General features: G+C 49.9%; 4 protein-coding genes across 4 annotated transcripts; 2 read left to right on the top strand and 2 right to left on the bottom strand.

The window, feature by feature from the left end:
* Positions 1-4: 4 nt before the first annotated feature.
* HO173_008876 (uncharacterized protein) lies at positions 5-2,438 on the bottom strand (the record flags this gene model as incomplete). Its single annotated transcript, XM_037310772.1, has 4 exons — positions 5-1,901; positions 1,960-2,247; positions 2,299-2,334; positions 2,392-2,438. The coding sequence occupies 4 exons, from the start codon at positions 2,436-2,438 to the stop codon at positions 5-7; spliced, it is 2,268 nt and encodes a 755-aa protein (XP_037162336.1).
* Positions 2,439-4,017: 1,579 nt separating this feature from the next.
* Positions 4,018-4,977, top strand: HO173_008875 (uncharacterized protein; the record flags this gene model as incomplete). The annotated part of the gene is made up of 2 exons (XM_037310771.1): positions 4,018-4,203; positions 4,264-4,977. The coding sequence occupies 2 exons, from the start codon at positions 4,018-4,020 to the stop codon at positions 4,975-4,977; spliced, it is 900 nt and encodes a 299-aa protein (XP_037162335.1).
* Positions 4,978-7,416: 2,439 nt separating this feature from the next.
* Positions 7,417-8,760, bottom strand: HO173_008874 (uncharacterized protein; the record flags this gene model as incomplete). Its single annotated transcript, XM_037310770.1, has 2 exons — positions 7,417-8,559; positions 8,650-8,760. The coding sequence occupies 2 exons, from the start codon at positions 8,758-8,760 to the stop codon at positions 7,417-7,419; spliced, it is 1,254 nt and encodes a 417-aa protein (XP_037162334.1).
* Positions 8,761-11,821: 3,061 nt separating this feature from the next.
* On the top strand, positions 11,822-14,300 carry HO173_008873 (uncharacterized protein; the record flags this gene model as incomplete). The annotated part of the gene is made up of 6 exons (XM_037310769.1): positions 11,822-12,047; positions 12,287-12,813; positions 12,874-12,887; positions 13,000-13,262; positions 13,561-13,782; positions 14,044-14,300. The coding sequence occupies 6 exons, from the start codon at positions 11,822-11,824 to the stop codon at positions 14,298-14,300; spliced, it is 1,509 nt and encodes a 502-aa protein (XP_037162333.1).
* Between the last annotated feature and the right edge of the window lie 595 nt (positions 14,301-14,895).

The following is a 14,895-nucleotide window of genomic DNA, read 5'->3' as shown; positions in this document are numbered from 1 at the left end:
TCTTCTACTTCCCCTTATTCCCTCTCTTACCGCCCCTCTTTGATCGCTCGACATGCGCCTTCAAGACTCTCCCCTGCTCAACCAGACTTCTCTTCCCCTTCGCCTTCCCTTTCCCCAGCGTCATCATAAAGTTCTTCTTCCTTGCTTTCTCCCTGTTAGTCGTGCTCTTGCCCAACGCCTCCTTTTTCTCCTTCCGCTTCGCCTGCGTACTCTGGTGTACGCTCTCGTCACCTTTGCCGGCTTTAGCTAACGCAATCTTGTCGGCTTTGGTGGATTTCTTGGAGAGTGATGCTAGACCTTCGATCTCAGCGGCTGTCAGAGGATCGTCGGCGTGACGGGCTTGCAAGGCGGCCGCTTGCTGAGCTGCGCGCTTGCGTTGGGAGGCAGGGAGCTGTTGGTTTATGCTGGCTGAGAGGCGGAGTTCCTGAAGTTTGGCTAGGTCGGCAGGGGTTAAAATACGGGTGGTCGCTAAGGTGGAGAGCTTCAGGGCGGTGGCCGCGGCTTGGTCTTCTGCGTTTTCCTTGTCGTCGTCTACCTTGGAAATAGCGGAGTCAACCTTGGCCTTCTTAGCAGCTGGCTTATCGTCATCTGAATCGCTGATATCAATCTCCTTGTCGCTCTCGACATTGATCCAGCCACCAGAGTCATCAGTATCAGCTTCGTCGACTTCCCAATCGCCTGGATCCTCATCATCTTCGCTCTCTGACTCATCTGATCTTTTCTCGGCGGGAAGGCCCTTCTCGACTCGTTGTCGCTGTCGCTCTTCTTCTTTCCACTTCTCCAATAGCTCCAGTCCCTCAATCTCACCTACGGCTTCTTCGCCGAATCTTTGCTCTTTGCGCTGCCCACTTCGTAGACCCATGGCTGCCTCTTTTCCTCGATCTCTTTTCTTGAGCATATCTGCCCCAACTTCTCGATACAGACTTAGTAAACCTTTTGCGGCCATCATGACACCCTTGTCCTTACTCTTCCTATACATTACAAGATCTTGAAGGAGAGTGTCGTTTATAGCCAGAGGCTGTCGCACGCAAATCTCCCTGATGGCATTCAATCCAGCAGATGCGACTTCAGCTGCCGCCGCTTCAGAAACGAATTCATTTGCTATCTTCTGTACTAAAGGCTCAAGGACATCCGGAGGAACGAGATTATGGGTGGCCTGAGCTAGCGAGGCCAGAAAAGATGTGACTGATGGTTGGCGAGGCGTTAGATACTTAAGGAAGTAAGAATAAAGGCTTATGACTGTGAGCTTGTGTAATCCGACAAGTCGAGATACTAGCTGTAGCACCAGAAGCTTCTGTTCAAGATTGAGTTTCGACCTTGTATTCTGGAGATGCTTGGAGAACAGAGCTTCCGCAAAGCCTTGCGGGTCGTGCAGCAGGTGAAAGGCGGAGAAGTTCAGGGGATGTGGTTGTTTCTTCTTTCTCTCCTTCTTCTTGACTGTCGCGACAGCATTGTCCATCATCCTTGCCTTCTTCTTGTTTTTCTTATTGATGGCCATCTGGTGCTTTAGCCTACCCATGTCAACAGCTTCGCCATCACTGCTCTCATCTTCTAGCTCTTCTCTTTCCTTATCACCACCAAGGAAGAACCGTACCCCTCCCACTATGACCTTCTCGTTATCCGCCAGACTAGCTTCTTTCATGATTTCTACCGCCTTTGAGTCTGTCCATATCTGGCGCTTCCATAGCTCCCGTGTAAGTTTCACAGCCCACAGGCCTTTAGAGGATGTGCGGTCCGAGGTGAGTAGGTTGTAAAGGACTGTCTGTATGGTACGGTTGAGGCGGTGATTCGTAGAATTCGCGTTTGATGTTCTTAGGTCGGAGAGGATCTTCTGGAAGAGGAGCGTCCGTAGTGATTTACTTGGGGTGGAGACGAGGATTGGAAAAAGAGTATGTAGGAGTCTACACAGCCAATTCGTCAGTCTGTACCCTAATGTATTGCGGGGACGACTACACAAACGTTGAAGAGTCAATGATGTCCTTCCTCCGCAGCAGCACTAGACTTCCCACAACCTTTTCTCGCAACTCAGGTTCTAGCTCTTCATGGTGAGTGTTGAGTATATGCATCAGATCTTGCGGAAATTGAGCCGTATCTTGTGGATAGCAATCTGCAACGTGTGCCAAGAAGTCGATCAAGTCTCGAATTGAGACAATGCCGTCGTCAGTCGCGGTGGACGGTGCTTGCAGGAATATGTCCCTTTGATGCTCATACTGGCTGTATTGGTTCAAGAAATCCTCTTTGTACGAACTATCCAGCGTCAGCGTCAGACATGGCATAGACATGATGATTGGGGCGTACGTAGGGTCTCGTCTTATTTTGTACTGCAGATTCGACCTGTTGATAAGAGTAAGCGGGTCTGCCCATAGGTAGTCGTGGCGGATGAATTCGTACAAATCCGCATCAACCTTCTCCAAGGCACCAATCTTTCTTTTGACCATGGTCACTAATTTACAGAAGGAACTGGAATTGTGGGAGAAACGAGATGAGTTCTTGTTGGGAAGGTTAACCGACGCTTCTTGGCCTGTCAGGGCGTGCCGTCGGCCCCTAACCCGATTAAGATTAGTGGTCAATGCATCACCACCACTCGAGGCATAGTCCACACCACCAGCGACGGCGTGTACCCAAAGTGGCCACCCATGAAGCGTGGTTCAACCCCCCAAAAAGAAAAGAAGGCAATGGCAATCGGTCTCCTCATCAACTTCGTCATCCCTTACTGTCGACGATATGCGATACGAGTAATGCCGATGTCTCTTCCGGCTAAATACTGGATCAATCAAGGTAGATGCCTAGTACTCTACAGAACTGCCGGTAAGTTACAAGATGCACACCAGGATTATTCCCCCAAGCCGTGGAACATTTTACAGTCAAGCTCTCGAAGCCATTCCAGTACCTTACGAGGTCCTCCTCAGCACTCGGAGGCCACCCGGCTCGAGTCGTGGAATATGTACGTCCCATAACGGCGTGGAGAAAACCAGGGATATCGATCGTAAGGCTTGGAAGGAGTCCTCCTCTCGGTACATCATCGATGTACTTGCAGTGGTAGGCTGTGTCTTTGAAGCTAGCCGTGCTGAAGATTCACGAGGTCTGTTAAACCGACAAGGTAGATGATAGGCAAGATCAGGGAGGGATTTCAGTTGCAGCATTGGTATTGTTTACTTGACAAGGTCTGATACAGCTGCTTATATGTCTGCATCGCTGCGCTGATGTTTCCCATCGATTGGCGCATGGGGCGTAAAATGTCTTGGCACGCAGGCCCCTGACTCTTACGCCCTGCCAATCGATGGGATAGCGCGGCTCAGCTGAGTGACTACAGCTGTTGAAAGTAGGGTATCATGTTTGATTCCTCGTGCCTGAGCAAATCGTTCTATTCCCAATCATCATACAATGTGATCCCGCTCGATGATCTGGCTGCCCTTTAGAGCGTCTGCGCCAAAGTGCTAGGGTCTGTCGCCCACATTGCCGCGCAAGGCTTAAGGTTTTTTTGACTGTTAGATGAGCTATCTTGGCGAGCGATCTGGTGGTGAATGAATCAGTCGTTGACTCCAGAAGTTATAATCATGTTCGTGTCTATAAAGCGGTTGTGGGATCCCTTAAAAACAAATACTTTCTATGCGAAAGAGGTCAAGAAGTCAGGCATGTCCTCCCATTGCAGACTCAATCTGCAAAGCAGACACAATGCCTAGTCAATGAGCTGAATAACCCAGCTGTTCGTTTGAAGTGCCTTAGAGGGCGATCTGCGCTGTCAGGATATTTAATACGTGTAATGCATGTGAGCATTCTAATCACCTCACTAAACTGACTGCCGAATGCTGAAAGATCCAATGATGTTACGTTCGGTAGCAACAAGCACCTGCCTGCTCTCTATAGATTCGCTAGGCGGAATATTACCGCCAGATGCACGCAGCCTACTCCTAGATCCGTATGACGGAACCCTGCCACTTCCCACCTACGGCCTTAGTCCCGGCCTCTTCCGCCTCATCTATATACCAGCCTAATACTCGCACACATGCCCATACAATGTCTTTGGAAAGAAAGGGGCACCACGGTCCCAGTACGTTTGACGGAAAGTCACAGATTGATTCCACCTCGCGTCCCGCATGGTACGCGGAGCGCGTGGAGTCCATCCCCGACGCGGGACGGCAGCTGCTCGAGGTCTACAGCGGCATTCCCACGGAGCGGGTGCTGCTCCACGTTCTTGCCATCGTGAGTACCCCTCTATACGTACGTCGTCTTGCACTCCAGCTCTGCTGACGCACAGTGTAGCGGGACAAGGCCTTCGATATCTGGTCATATGCATGCATCGGCCAAGTCCGATTTCTGGACTTCACCTTGCCGAAGCTGCCGTACTGGCCTCGTATCCTACCGCGCCTCCGTGCAGGAGCATCGTTGGTTGACGCGGGATGTTGTTTCGGTCAAGAGATTCGCTTCTTGGTTTTCCAAGAAGGCATAGCGGCGACACAGCTGTACGGGTTCGATCTCGAGCCCGCATTCCTCGACCTGGGCTACGAACTGTTCCTTGACCGAGACAAGCTCCATGCCCAAATGCTCTCGGGTGATGTCCTGGCAGATTCCATGGCACCGGACGGCAAAGGTCTCGAGGCCGTAGAAGGCAAGATGGATATCGTCCACGCGGCTTCGCTCTTGCATTCCTGGGGCTGGGACGATATGGTCACGGCGACGAAGCGTCTGGTTTCGCTGACTCGCAAGCTCCCAGGTTCCATGATCATCGGCAATCAGATGGGTAGCCTTGATGCAGGTCAGTATCCGATGCCGACAGGAACTGGTCTTAATTATCGTCACAATGTGGAAAGCATGGAGCGATTCTGGGCGCAAGTCGGAAAAGAGACGGGCTCGAGCTGGAACGTCGAGTCAGATATGTTTTTGCCTCCGGTTGTCAAGGAGAATATGGCGCATTCGTGGGCGAGATCTGATCCAAATCTGCGCATGATATGGTTCTGCGCAGAACGTATCTGCTAAGATTGACTAGACTCGAGATATAGGGCCCGAAGTCAAGAGTGATGATTCTCTGGCTTATTGTTGTAGTTTCTCTGGGTGCTGGGATTGCTATGAAAAAAGGAGTTCCTTCAGCTTCCTGCAACCCCAAACAAACACACACGTAGAAACCGAGTGATCATTGATCAATCTGTTGGTTTGAACGGCCCCACTCAATGTCGATTTCGTTTCCAAGTCGCATGTGGCTTCTGTCCATGAGACTAACGCTCTCCTCTCCTCGAAATTGCTTTCGTGTGAACCGCCGTGTATCTGTCCCTGGCTTTAACGCGAATCTTGAGTGTTTTCAGAAGGATTGGTGCCCCATCTCGGCTTGAGTGTGATATGGGAGTGCCCGGTCCTTTATCTCGATAAGTTTGAAATCTGTTGATAAGGTATCGCCGCTGAGGTGCAATAAGTGGCAGACAGGCGGCCGCAATAGCAATGTTTCACTCTGCGAAGGTGAAGATAACAAACGTGACATTCGCATCTAGAGCAGCGTCTTTCAAGGTGTAGTCATATCTGGAAAACGCGTGTGACTTACAAGTGGGGTCCTCAAAAGCAGGAACGGTCACCTCGAGCCAGATTCGAACGATTTCGCAAATACATGCACGAAAGTTCTTGGTCAGTCATTGATCGTAATTCTGTTCATGGTAATCAGTTAGGGTACCTACAGCAAGCCGAGCGAAAATACTGCGATCAAGCCAATTTCCCTGCATGTTCGCATGTGAAGCCGCGAAACAATTGTAACCGGTAGGACCAGAATCCCAAAGTCAGAGATCAAGCTAGAGATCAAAGGCAGGGCGACCAATACAGGCGTAGCGGAGTTGCACTGCCCACTTACCGGCGATGGCGGCGGGATCTGGAACGAGACATACATACGTTGCCAGTAATGACCGGGAGGTATACACTGGAAGATGTAAAACAGCGTCGAGCCGATCACCCAAAGGATGATTTGAATAAGATTGATCCACCAAGCAATCAATAGCCATCGCTGATGGACGAGGAGAGTGCGGCGATAGAACCACAGTGGAGTAGTGAGACCTTGACGGCTAAGAAGCATGGACCAATGAGAACGGCGTCGGTACAGAGCCTGCGTAGAAACCTCCGTCGTTTGGAGTGACCACACTTTTACCTTGAAAAGAGCAATCGTATATTTGGGGCGGATTGGGGTCCTCCATTAGAACTCTGTAGATGTGTAGACCAAGACCATTAGTCGTAGCTCGATATGTCACTTAAAGAGCTTTCGAGGACATCTCGGGACAACCTGACCCACCCTTCAGGTACAAAGCGCCTGTGACATCCGAACAAAGCTTGATACTCATCAGTCCTGGACAATGCTGACCCATTCATTATGACCATACCGCGGCAAAGACGATGGTGAAATCGTCGAGGAAAAGACGCTTCGATACTTGGAATTGCGACATGATCCGGATGAAGACCGACACGTTACAAACAACGAGGAAGACCACAGAGGTTGCGACTTTGGCAGGCTGGTATCAATTGGCCGCTTCTTGTGGGGTCAAATGTGATGCCATTTCGCTCACCTGGCATGGGTTGTGGGAAGCATGAAAGGGAACATATCACCAGACATTTTTCCATGTTGCATTCATTTAAATTGGAGTAGCGTTCCCCCCTCCATGGATGGGGGTGGGCCTGGTCTGGATATGGTCAATGCATTTGCAGCGCAGATCTGCAAGTAGACTGTACTGGCCAATCTCCCATCGTTCCGAATTCGAAAGATCCTCATCTGGCGACCGGGATAAAAACGCATATCAATGGCATCTGCATGCCTGATTTTGCAAAGGTCGCTAAATAGTACATACACGAAAATCAAACGTAGATAGATCTTTAAGCCTAGAATGCTAACCCTTATCGTATGTTGTCACTTCCCCTAGGTAATTTCGCCTCATTCCTCGCTCGTCCATTAGGTTGCTATTTGCTATGTGAATTCTTCTAAATCAGATGACTAGCCCTGTAAGGGCTACCTCAGTAAGGGTTCCATGCCGACATCGTGAGCAGAAGCCACGATGATTCTGGAGGGACCGGCCGTAGACAAGCAGACGTTAGCTGTCCCATACAGACTCTCAACGATTGAGCAAGATCGTTGCAAGAGCGTCTGTGGTGCTGAACGAATGCGTTGATCCAAGAAGGCATTTCGAAGCTAAGCCCGCTAAGCCTTGTGTGGCCGGCTTATACACGCTAGCAGGGGCCTCGTATCAGGAGGTTGGCTCCCTGAGTCAGTCACATCGACCTACGCGCGCACCAGAGTAAGAAGAAAAGCAGGAAGTCAGAAAATATAGCCTTGAGCCGCAACGACGTGACCAATCTATCCCCCTAGCGTCGATCTTTTTGCTAGCGTGAACCAGCCGGCCACAAAGAAGGGAACAACCGACGGACACTAGAGGCGAGCTTGGCGTGACTACCTTACCTGCTAAGACCCTTTCCAAAAGTTGGACTCTGCTGAACCTGCTCCCAATCGTGTAACATTCTCGAGTTCAGCTCCCCAAGCCGCAGTTCTTCGCTCGCTCTTGCTATCATTTCTTTTTCGTAGCCCTCAATCGCAGCCGCCCGTCCACACAGAAAGCCTTCACTGCTGTGCCAACAATCCACAATCGCTTTGCATAGCTTCACTGAATCAGTGAGTGCGTGATTCAAACCCTGTCCACGCTGGAACGTCATAGGATGTGCAGCGTCGCCTGCCAGTGTAATGAGTCCTCCTCGATTATTCCACTTGTGCTCTGGTAGCGCTGGATCCCAGTGATTCAATTTGCCGTACCACGCTGTCGTGGTGTCATCTGGTATCCATTCAAATGAGCTTCTCCAAGGGTCGGCGAATTGAGATGCCATTGCTTTTTGGTGAGCGACATGCTCGGCCACCGTCTTCTTGTTCTCGAACTCTCGAGGCTCAGGGAACGAAATGTAATGTTGAAAAACCCAGCTTTCCGGATGATCGGTATCCGAAGCATCATGAAGTCCTAGCCAGCTGAAATAGCCGTCTGGGTGTGGAGCAGTCTGAAACAATGGATGATGTGGTGCCGAACGCAAGAAGAGAGCCCTGTCACGCGAGTACTTGCTGAAGCACATCGTGGTAGCAAAGTCAATGGGGGTTGGCTTTGCACTATCGCATCCGACGAGAAGGGATCGAACAGATGAGCGTGTACCATCTGCACCGACCAGCATGGAGCCAGTGACTTCAGTACCATCCTCGAATATAGCTTTCACCCCTTTCTCGTCCTCTAAATGTATTATATCTACCATCTCCTTCTCCCACTCTATATCGAGACCTTCCGATAACAAGGCCTGGAGCTTACTCCGGCGTAGGCGATAGAATCTTTCGACTTCAACCCCGCGAATGAGTTCACCGGTTCTCCCATTGTGGAAACGAAGTGTCTCAACGTCCTTGGTAGGTGTGTGGGGATCCACCTGGGTGCTTTGTATCATTGCCCAAAGTTCGGTGGGGATGAGAGATTGGAGAGCGGGCGCAGACCAATGCAAGCCAAAATTCCAATCTCTTTTCAGTGGGGCAACGTTGCTTCTACTCTCGTACACGGCATAAGGAATCCCAGCCTATGTTCACCGTTAGCGAGAGACTTCAATTCCTAGCAACGAGATTAGGAATATAAATCACAAGCGCTTTTGCAGTATCTGGGTGCCTACCTTTTTCAGACCATGGGCAAGGGCAAGACCAGTGCAGCCTGCTCCGATCACCAAGATCTTGCTCCCCTCTCCCGCTGTGCACGAAGCGCTACCGCCGGTATCCACGTCCATGCTTCCAGAGATTGGTGTACTCAATAAGCTAGCGTCGATTGGCTAATGCTCGATCTCTGTCGAGCACTCCAGCTTTGAGAGGGTAGAGATGCCCTTCCTTGTCAATGCCTCCTCAACGGAGGATCCAGCCGCTCAACTCAGCTTGCCTACAACGGTAGTCCAGCCCGTCTCCTCCGCAGATGCATGGGCCCGCAGAAAGTACGGATCCCTCTCACGCCGGCTGAATATGTAGTCACCAAGGGACGCAGGCATAGACTTGGTGCTGAGCAGGGGTTGGCTTCGGACACGCTATTGTGTGGGTTGTTTTCGGCCGACAGTGGTACTCCAAACTGCGGTGCGCATCGATTGGCGCAGCGGGTGGCGGTAAAGTGGTAAGGTAATTACGGTAGTACCTGCTTTTAGCGGTACCGCATAACAGACACCTGGCTATAGCTGCGAAATCCACCAAACCTCATACAAATAACCGAGTCTCTCCTTTCAACCCAGTCCGTTAGCTCTTCTTCTACCTTTTGCCGAGTCCGTTGTATCCAAAGATGTCTGATATCCTTCCTCCTATAAAACTGCCTTGTCGGAGCATCAAAGACAGTCAAAGCAAGGCCTTACGAGCATGGTACAATGACGACTCCACGCCTGGTACTGGCCTCAACAGCAAGAAAACTCTGGAGGACTGTGGCCGTTGGTGGAATGAGCAGTATTAATACAAACTAAATACCTCCACCTGCAGCAAAATCCTTGGGGTCAAATACACATATCTGGACAAGAGACCTGTGCCAGATTGCAAGGATACAAAGCGTCAACGTGCGGACAAATGGGAGGTCCTAGAAGAGGCTCTCTTTGAGTGGGCGCAACGGTATAAGGCAGCCAGACACACTCTCACTGGCGAGAATCTTCGATGCCGAGCCACGGATCTTTGGAGCCGTCTACCCTGCTATCAAGGCCAACTCTGCCCTGAATGGACCTAAGGATGGCTTCAAGGCTTCCAAAGTCGGCACAACTTGAAGCTACAGGCTCGACACAACGAGGCTAGCTCTGCTGATATCAATGACCGCACACGAGATATCATGGAAGACACCCGTAAGGCTGATCAGAGTTTCAACCCCGCGGACACCTTCAAGATGGACGAGACGGGGTATTTCTGGAAGATGATACCAGATCGTAGCTGGAATACGGAGCGAATAACAGGTGCCAATCGGGAACAGGATCGAATTACGGTCAACCTATGCTGTAATGCTGACGGATCACGAAAGATGGAAGCCCGGTTCATCGGTACTATAATCTGGATTGATATGTGATGCGACAAATCCAGAGGGGTTTGAGACCGTTCAACCGTTGAATTATACAAAACTTTAGAAAAGCCACTAGTCCCATTCGAGGTTTTGGGCACATCGCAACCGTTGAATTACTCAAAACTTTAGGAAAGCCACTAGTCTCATTTGAGGTTTTGGGCACACCGCAACCGTTGAATTACTCAAAACTTTAGGAAATCCACTAGTCCCATTCGAGGTTTTGGGCACGCCGTGATCATTGAATTACGCAAAACTTTAGGAAAGCCACTAGTCCCATTCGAGGTTTTGGGCACACCGCAACCGTTGAATTACCAAAACTTTAGGAAAGCCACTAGTCTCATTTGAGGTTTTGGGCACACCGCAACCGTTGAATTACGCAAAACTTTAGGAAAGCCACTAGTCCCATTCGAGGTTTTAGGCACACCGCAACCGTTGAATTACTCAAAACTTTAGAAAAGCCACTAGTCTTCTTTGAGGTTTTGGGCACACCGCAACCGTTGAATTACTCAAAACTTTAGAAAAGCCACTAGTCCCACCTAAGACTCTAGGCACCTCGGAACCTCATAGACCTGAGAGAACGGATGAAAAGCCGTACGCTGATCTCGTATAAGGGTTTCTAATTATCAGGTCGGGCACGGACGGACACTGGAAACAACCCCGGAGATCAGCGGGTGCTAATTCGGACACTATACCCACTTAGGCTTGGCGGTTTTTCCAATATCTAGACACTAAGCGACCACGGAAAATGTTCAACTCACGACATCACCACGACGATACAATCTACGGAAAACTCTGCTGACCAAGTTGGAGTACATTGGAAATGCTATAGGTCTTAAACACAAAGTGTTCTCATAGAATTAATTGTTGAGATCGTATAGTAGCACAGAGTGTTGGAAGATCTTCTGCTGTCCGGGTATGAAAACCCGTCTTTAGTACCTTGGAGTATTACTTGCTACTTTATTAGCATGTGAGTCACGCAGCACTTTGGCAATGTGGGAGATGCTTGAACTCCAAACAGACCCTATGCGAATCTATGTTGTATGTTTTTTTTTTTTTTTTTTTTTTTTTTTTTCTTTTTTTTTCTTTTCTAACATTTGCCCCAAAATCTTCAATCCTTCATCTCCATTGCGTGCCGCCGAGTTAGAATCGCCCTGAGCGTTCACTTCCTACTCGCCACTTATGTTGCATTTGATCATGGTCAATCGCCTAGACACGTTGGCAAATCGGTCGACAGTTTGATACCACCGGCCAAGCATGTCCTTTTGTTTCGACACGCTACCTAGATGCGGTAGTTAATCCGTACATCTCCGGCCTTATGCACAGCAAATTGTGAGAAGTCTGTAGGGACGTGGTATCAGATCCAAACGACAACGCCCACACTTGCGCTTTGGTTGGAGTAGCTGTCGGTCGTATCAATGATTCTCCGCTTAACCATATCCTCCGGGTTTCATCTTCCTTCGCAGTCCTCTTTCGTGAATCATCATCATCACCATCACCGCCAGCTCTCATCATGTCTCCTTCGCCAGGAGATTGCCAATGATTCGAGGGCGAATTTGCTGTCACCTAGTGCGTCAAGATATATCTGGTTGACGGAGCACTCACGCCACCACCCCGTTTGCTCGCTTTTCGCCCTGTACCACACTTCCAATTCTTCTCACCTCACGGTTCCTTGCCTTTACTTTCTTCACTTTGCTACCTCGTGAACCCATACGGTGTCTAAAGCTTCTCCTGGTACTTCTGTCTCCGCGACACAAGCCTCTCCTGCGTTTTCCATCATGCCAGAACACATAGGAGGCCTGCCTCCCCGTCTCTTTCTACCATTTGAAATATGGGACTTAATCTTACGAATGATCAGGGACAACTTCCGCAACTGCAAAAGTCAGGATGACCTTACCCATCTATGGACGTGCGTGAGGTCTGTCTGCAAGCAACTCAAGGCTGAGGTCGAAGACGTCTTCAAATCACAGCATCTACCAAGCAATACGTTACATTTCATCAGCGGTCAGTATTCCTTGTCTAGCGCATACCCTCGTCGCCCCTACCACCGGGAAATTGTCTACGCCAAGTGCCTGTTGTCTTGTTGTTTCGAGGCCGCTCGCTCAATGTAAAGTTTGAGCGTAGCTGGCCAGTCTCTCAAGTCATTCGATGCCTTCCAGCATCCCTCATAGCGAAGTGCCTTGGGTCTCGGAGATAAAAGCTTGATCTTGAACGATGCTGACCTCTCGAGCTCGCCATTGTAGATACGTACTATGCTGAATACGACACCTTCTCTCACTCTAGAGCTGGTATCTGGGCCACCTGGGATCGCGCTCCTCTCGACCGTGTCGAACAGTATGATTTCAAAGCTCAGCTCCGCTTCGCAGGGCTATTAGAGCTGGACCCCGGAAGGGCTGTATTCAAGATCCAACATAGGCCGAACGATCCGAACGACCCGGAGAATTTGTATGAGGGCGTTATTTTCAGACACATGAGAGAGAGAGAGGGGGGTCTTGGGCCAATGGGAGAGGCAGACAAGTACAAACCTTCCGAAAGGCGACGACTCTTCGGCCAGTCAGATGGTTGGGGCCCGCCGAGTTACCCTATCCAAATCTTCGAACCTGAAACGACCGAAGGGATGTTTGTGATTCAAGTGCGAGCGGGACTCAACGACTGCGCGGTACCCGGCCTGACAATCGACCAAGAGCAACACGAGATCTCTCTTGACTGGATTGGGCTGTTCTCACGCTTTTTCGGTGAGCGAAGAGCGGTGAATCTGCACAAAGGTATTGTAAGTCATCAACTTTGCTTACATCCCAATTCTTGGCTATTGCCTACTAACACGATCTAGGACGGAGGACTTGTGTATCCATGGCCACCGGCAAAGCAGTGTCCTCAATATGAAGGGAACTCACCCCTTCGTGCCGACCCTATGCTAGCAGGATTGGACTCCACTCTTATTGATCTTGCAATCCAGGACTACATGCAGCTCTGCGAACTCTCCCACGAAAGCAAAAAGTCATTTCAACTGGTTGACCGACTCCGGGACCCTGTCCGCACATGGAGAAAAGAACATGGGCCGGTTCGTTGGAAGTGAAAGGGTGTCTGCTGGAAGCCTTCGGCTCAAACGTAATTGCGATCGGGAAGTCAATCTCGACGATGAAGGCGAGGTAGACAATACAATAGCTGATGAAGAAGCCCTACGAATGAAAAAATCAAGAATGGGTGAGAGCCAGACCAGTGGGTCCGCACGAATATACGATCCTTACTGCGGAGCTAACTGAGCTTCAGACTTGTGATACCTGCCGTTTAGAACATACGAAATGTGAGAAAAGTTGGTCTTCCAATCAAGGCTCCATTTCGAGCTGCAACTTCTGCCTCAAGAACAAAAAGCGCTGCAGTGTCCACTTGGCGCAATTGAATAATTATTGGCTTTCACTCCCTCTCGCTTCACTCCCACTGGCGTCTACTTCGCCCACTGACCAAATAATTCCATCGCACGCTGGTGGTGGGTTGACTGCCTTACCGCTTCAGCCAGCTCTTGAGCCAATGCCAATTACACAACGACAGCAAGCCATTCGACAGAAGCAGCACCCAGATTACTCGCCAATAGCTGAGCAATCGTTATTCAGCGTCGCTGGTAGGACCGCGTTCAGTCCCAGGTCCGTAGCGTCAAGTAGGACAGAAGAGCCCCTCTACACTCCTGGTAATACCTCTTACACGGATCCCAGCCTGTCACAGCAACTCCCACCTGAAACCAGTCTGTGTCTCTTGTATATTTCCCTAGCTGAGGCACTGCTAATACTAATCAGTCTGTCCCTATGATGGTACTCAGCCTCCACGCAGAAGCCAAGATCAGAAAAGAGGCTGAAGAAAGCATGCCTGTGTGTGTGACGGAACAGAAATCATTCATCGCAACCGATGGTGTGTCATTTCCATTCAATTATCCTTAACCCAATACCCCATACCACATTTCAATGTACGCTTGAGCTTGTCTCTGACTTCTTCGTTCACACGTTAGCAGCCGAGGACTGTGACGAAACGAGCACGAAGACATTAAAGAAGGACAGAATGAGACAGGCTATGGAAATTCGCGGACATGGAAAGCTTATCGCGGCATTGAATCGTCGGAACGAGAATGGTCGATCGGCAAAGAATAGTCAAGTCGGTTCCTTTCAAGGAGATGTCGAGGATTACAAGACTAGGAGCATTGATCAGAGACTTAACAGACAGGAAAAAAGTTTAGACCCACGGGTGGATGATGTGACTGATGATTGAAACCCGTCATCTGTTCCTAATTAATCTTTTGAAGAAGGAGAGCAGCATGACGATAACCAACATACCGACAATGAACCCCATCTCCCTTACCCACTACTAGGACGCGCAACGCCTAATGAGAGTGGAACAGGACCTGTACCAAATCATCACGATTGGAGGGACGTCAGCCAGCAACACCACAAGCAAAGCACTGAAGGACTACCAACAGCTGGCTCTCATGGAACATACACATTAAGATTTCGGAAACCGCGCACAGCAAGCCATCGAAGACCATCTGCAGCAGGGCCTCCAAAGGAAAACAAAGCATGTTTACGGAGGCCATCCACAGCAACCTCTCAAGGGCTACCAACAGCGACATCGTGCTTCAGCGTCGACAAAGACGATCAGTTTGGTGCCAGATCCACAGGAATGTCTCATCAGATTCTCAAGCTCCTGTGAATATCCTTGAGAAAAAGCGTCATACTCAATTTCGGAAGATAATCTCACACTCGGACAACTCTGGATTAGGACGAATGAGTACGATCCACGAGCTTTCCACGCGCGCAATTCAACAGCCGTTGAACCCAGACCGACCATCCCCCTCGACAACAGACAC

This window comes from Letharia columbiana (assembly GCF_014066305.1).
Source record: "Letharia columbiana isolate WasteWater2 chromosome Unknown Sc0000035_s1, whole genome shotgun sequence".
NCBI lineage: Eukaryota > Fungi > Ascomycota > Lecanoromycetes > Lecanorales > Parmeliaceae > Letharia > Letharia columbiana.
The sequence above is the reverse complement of the archived record's forward strand: the minus strand, read 5'-3'. Positions and strand labels throughout refer to the sequence as shown.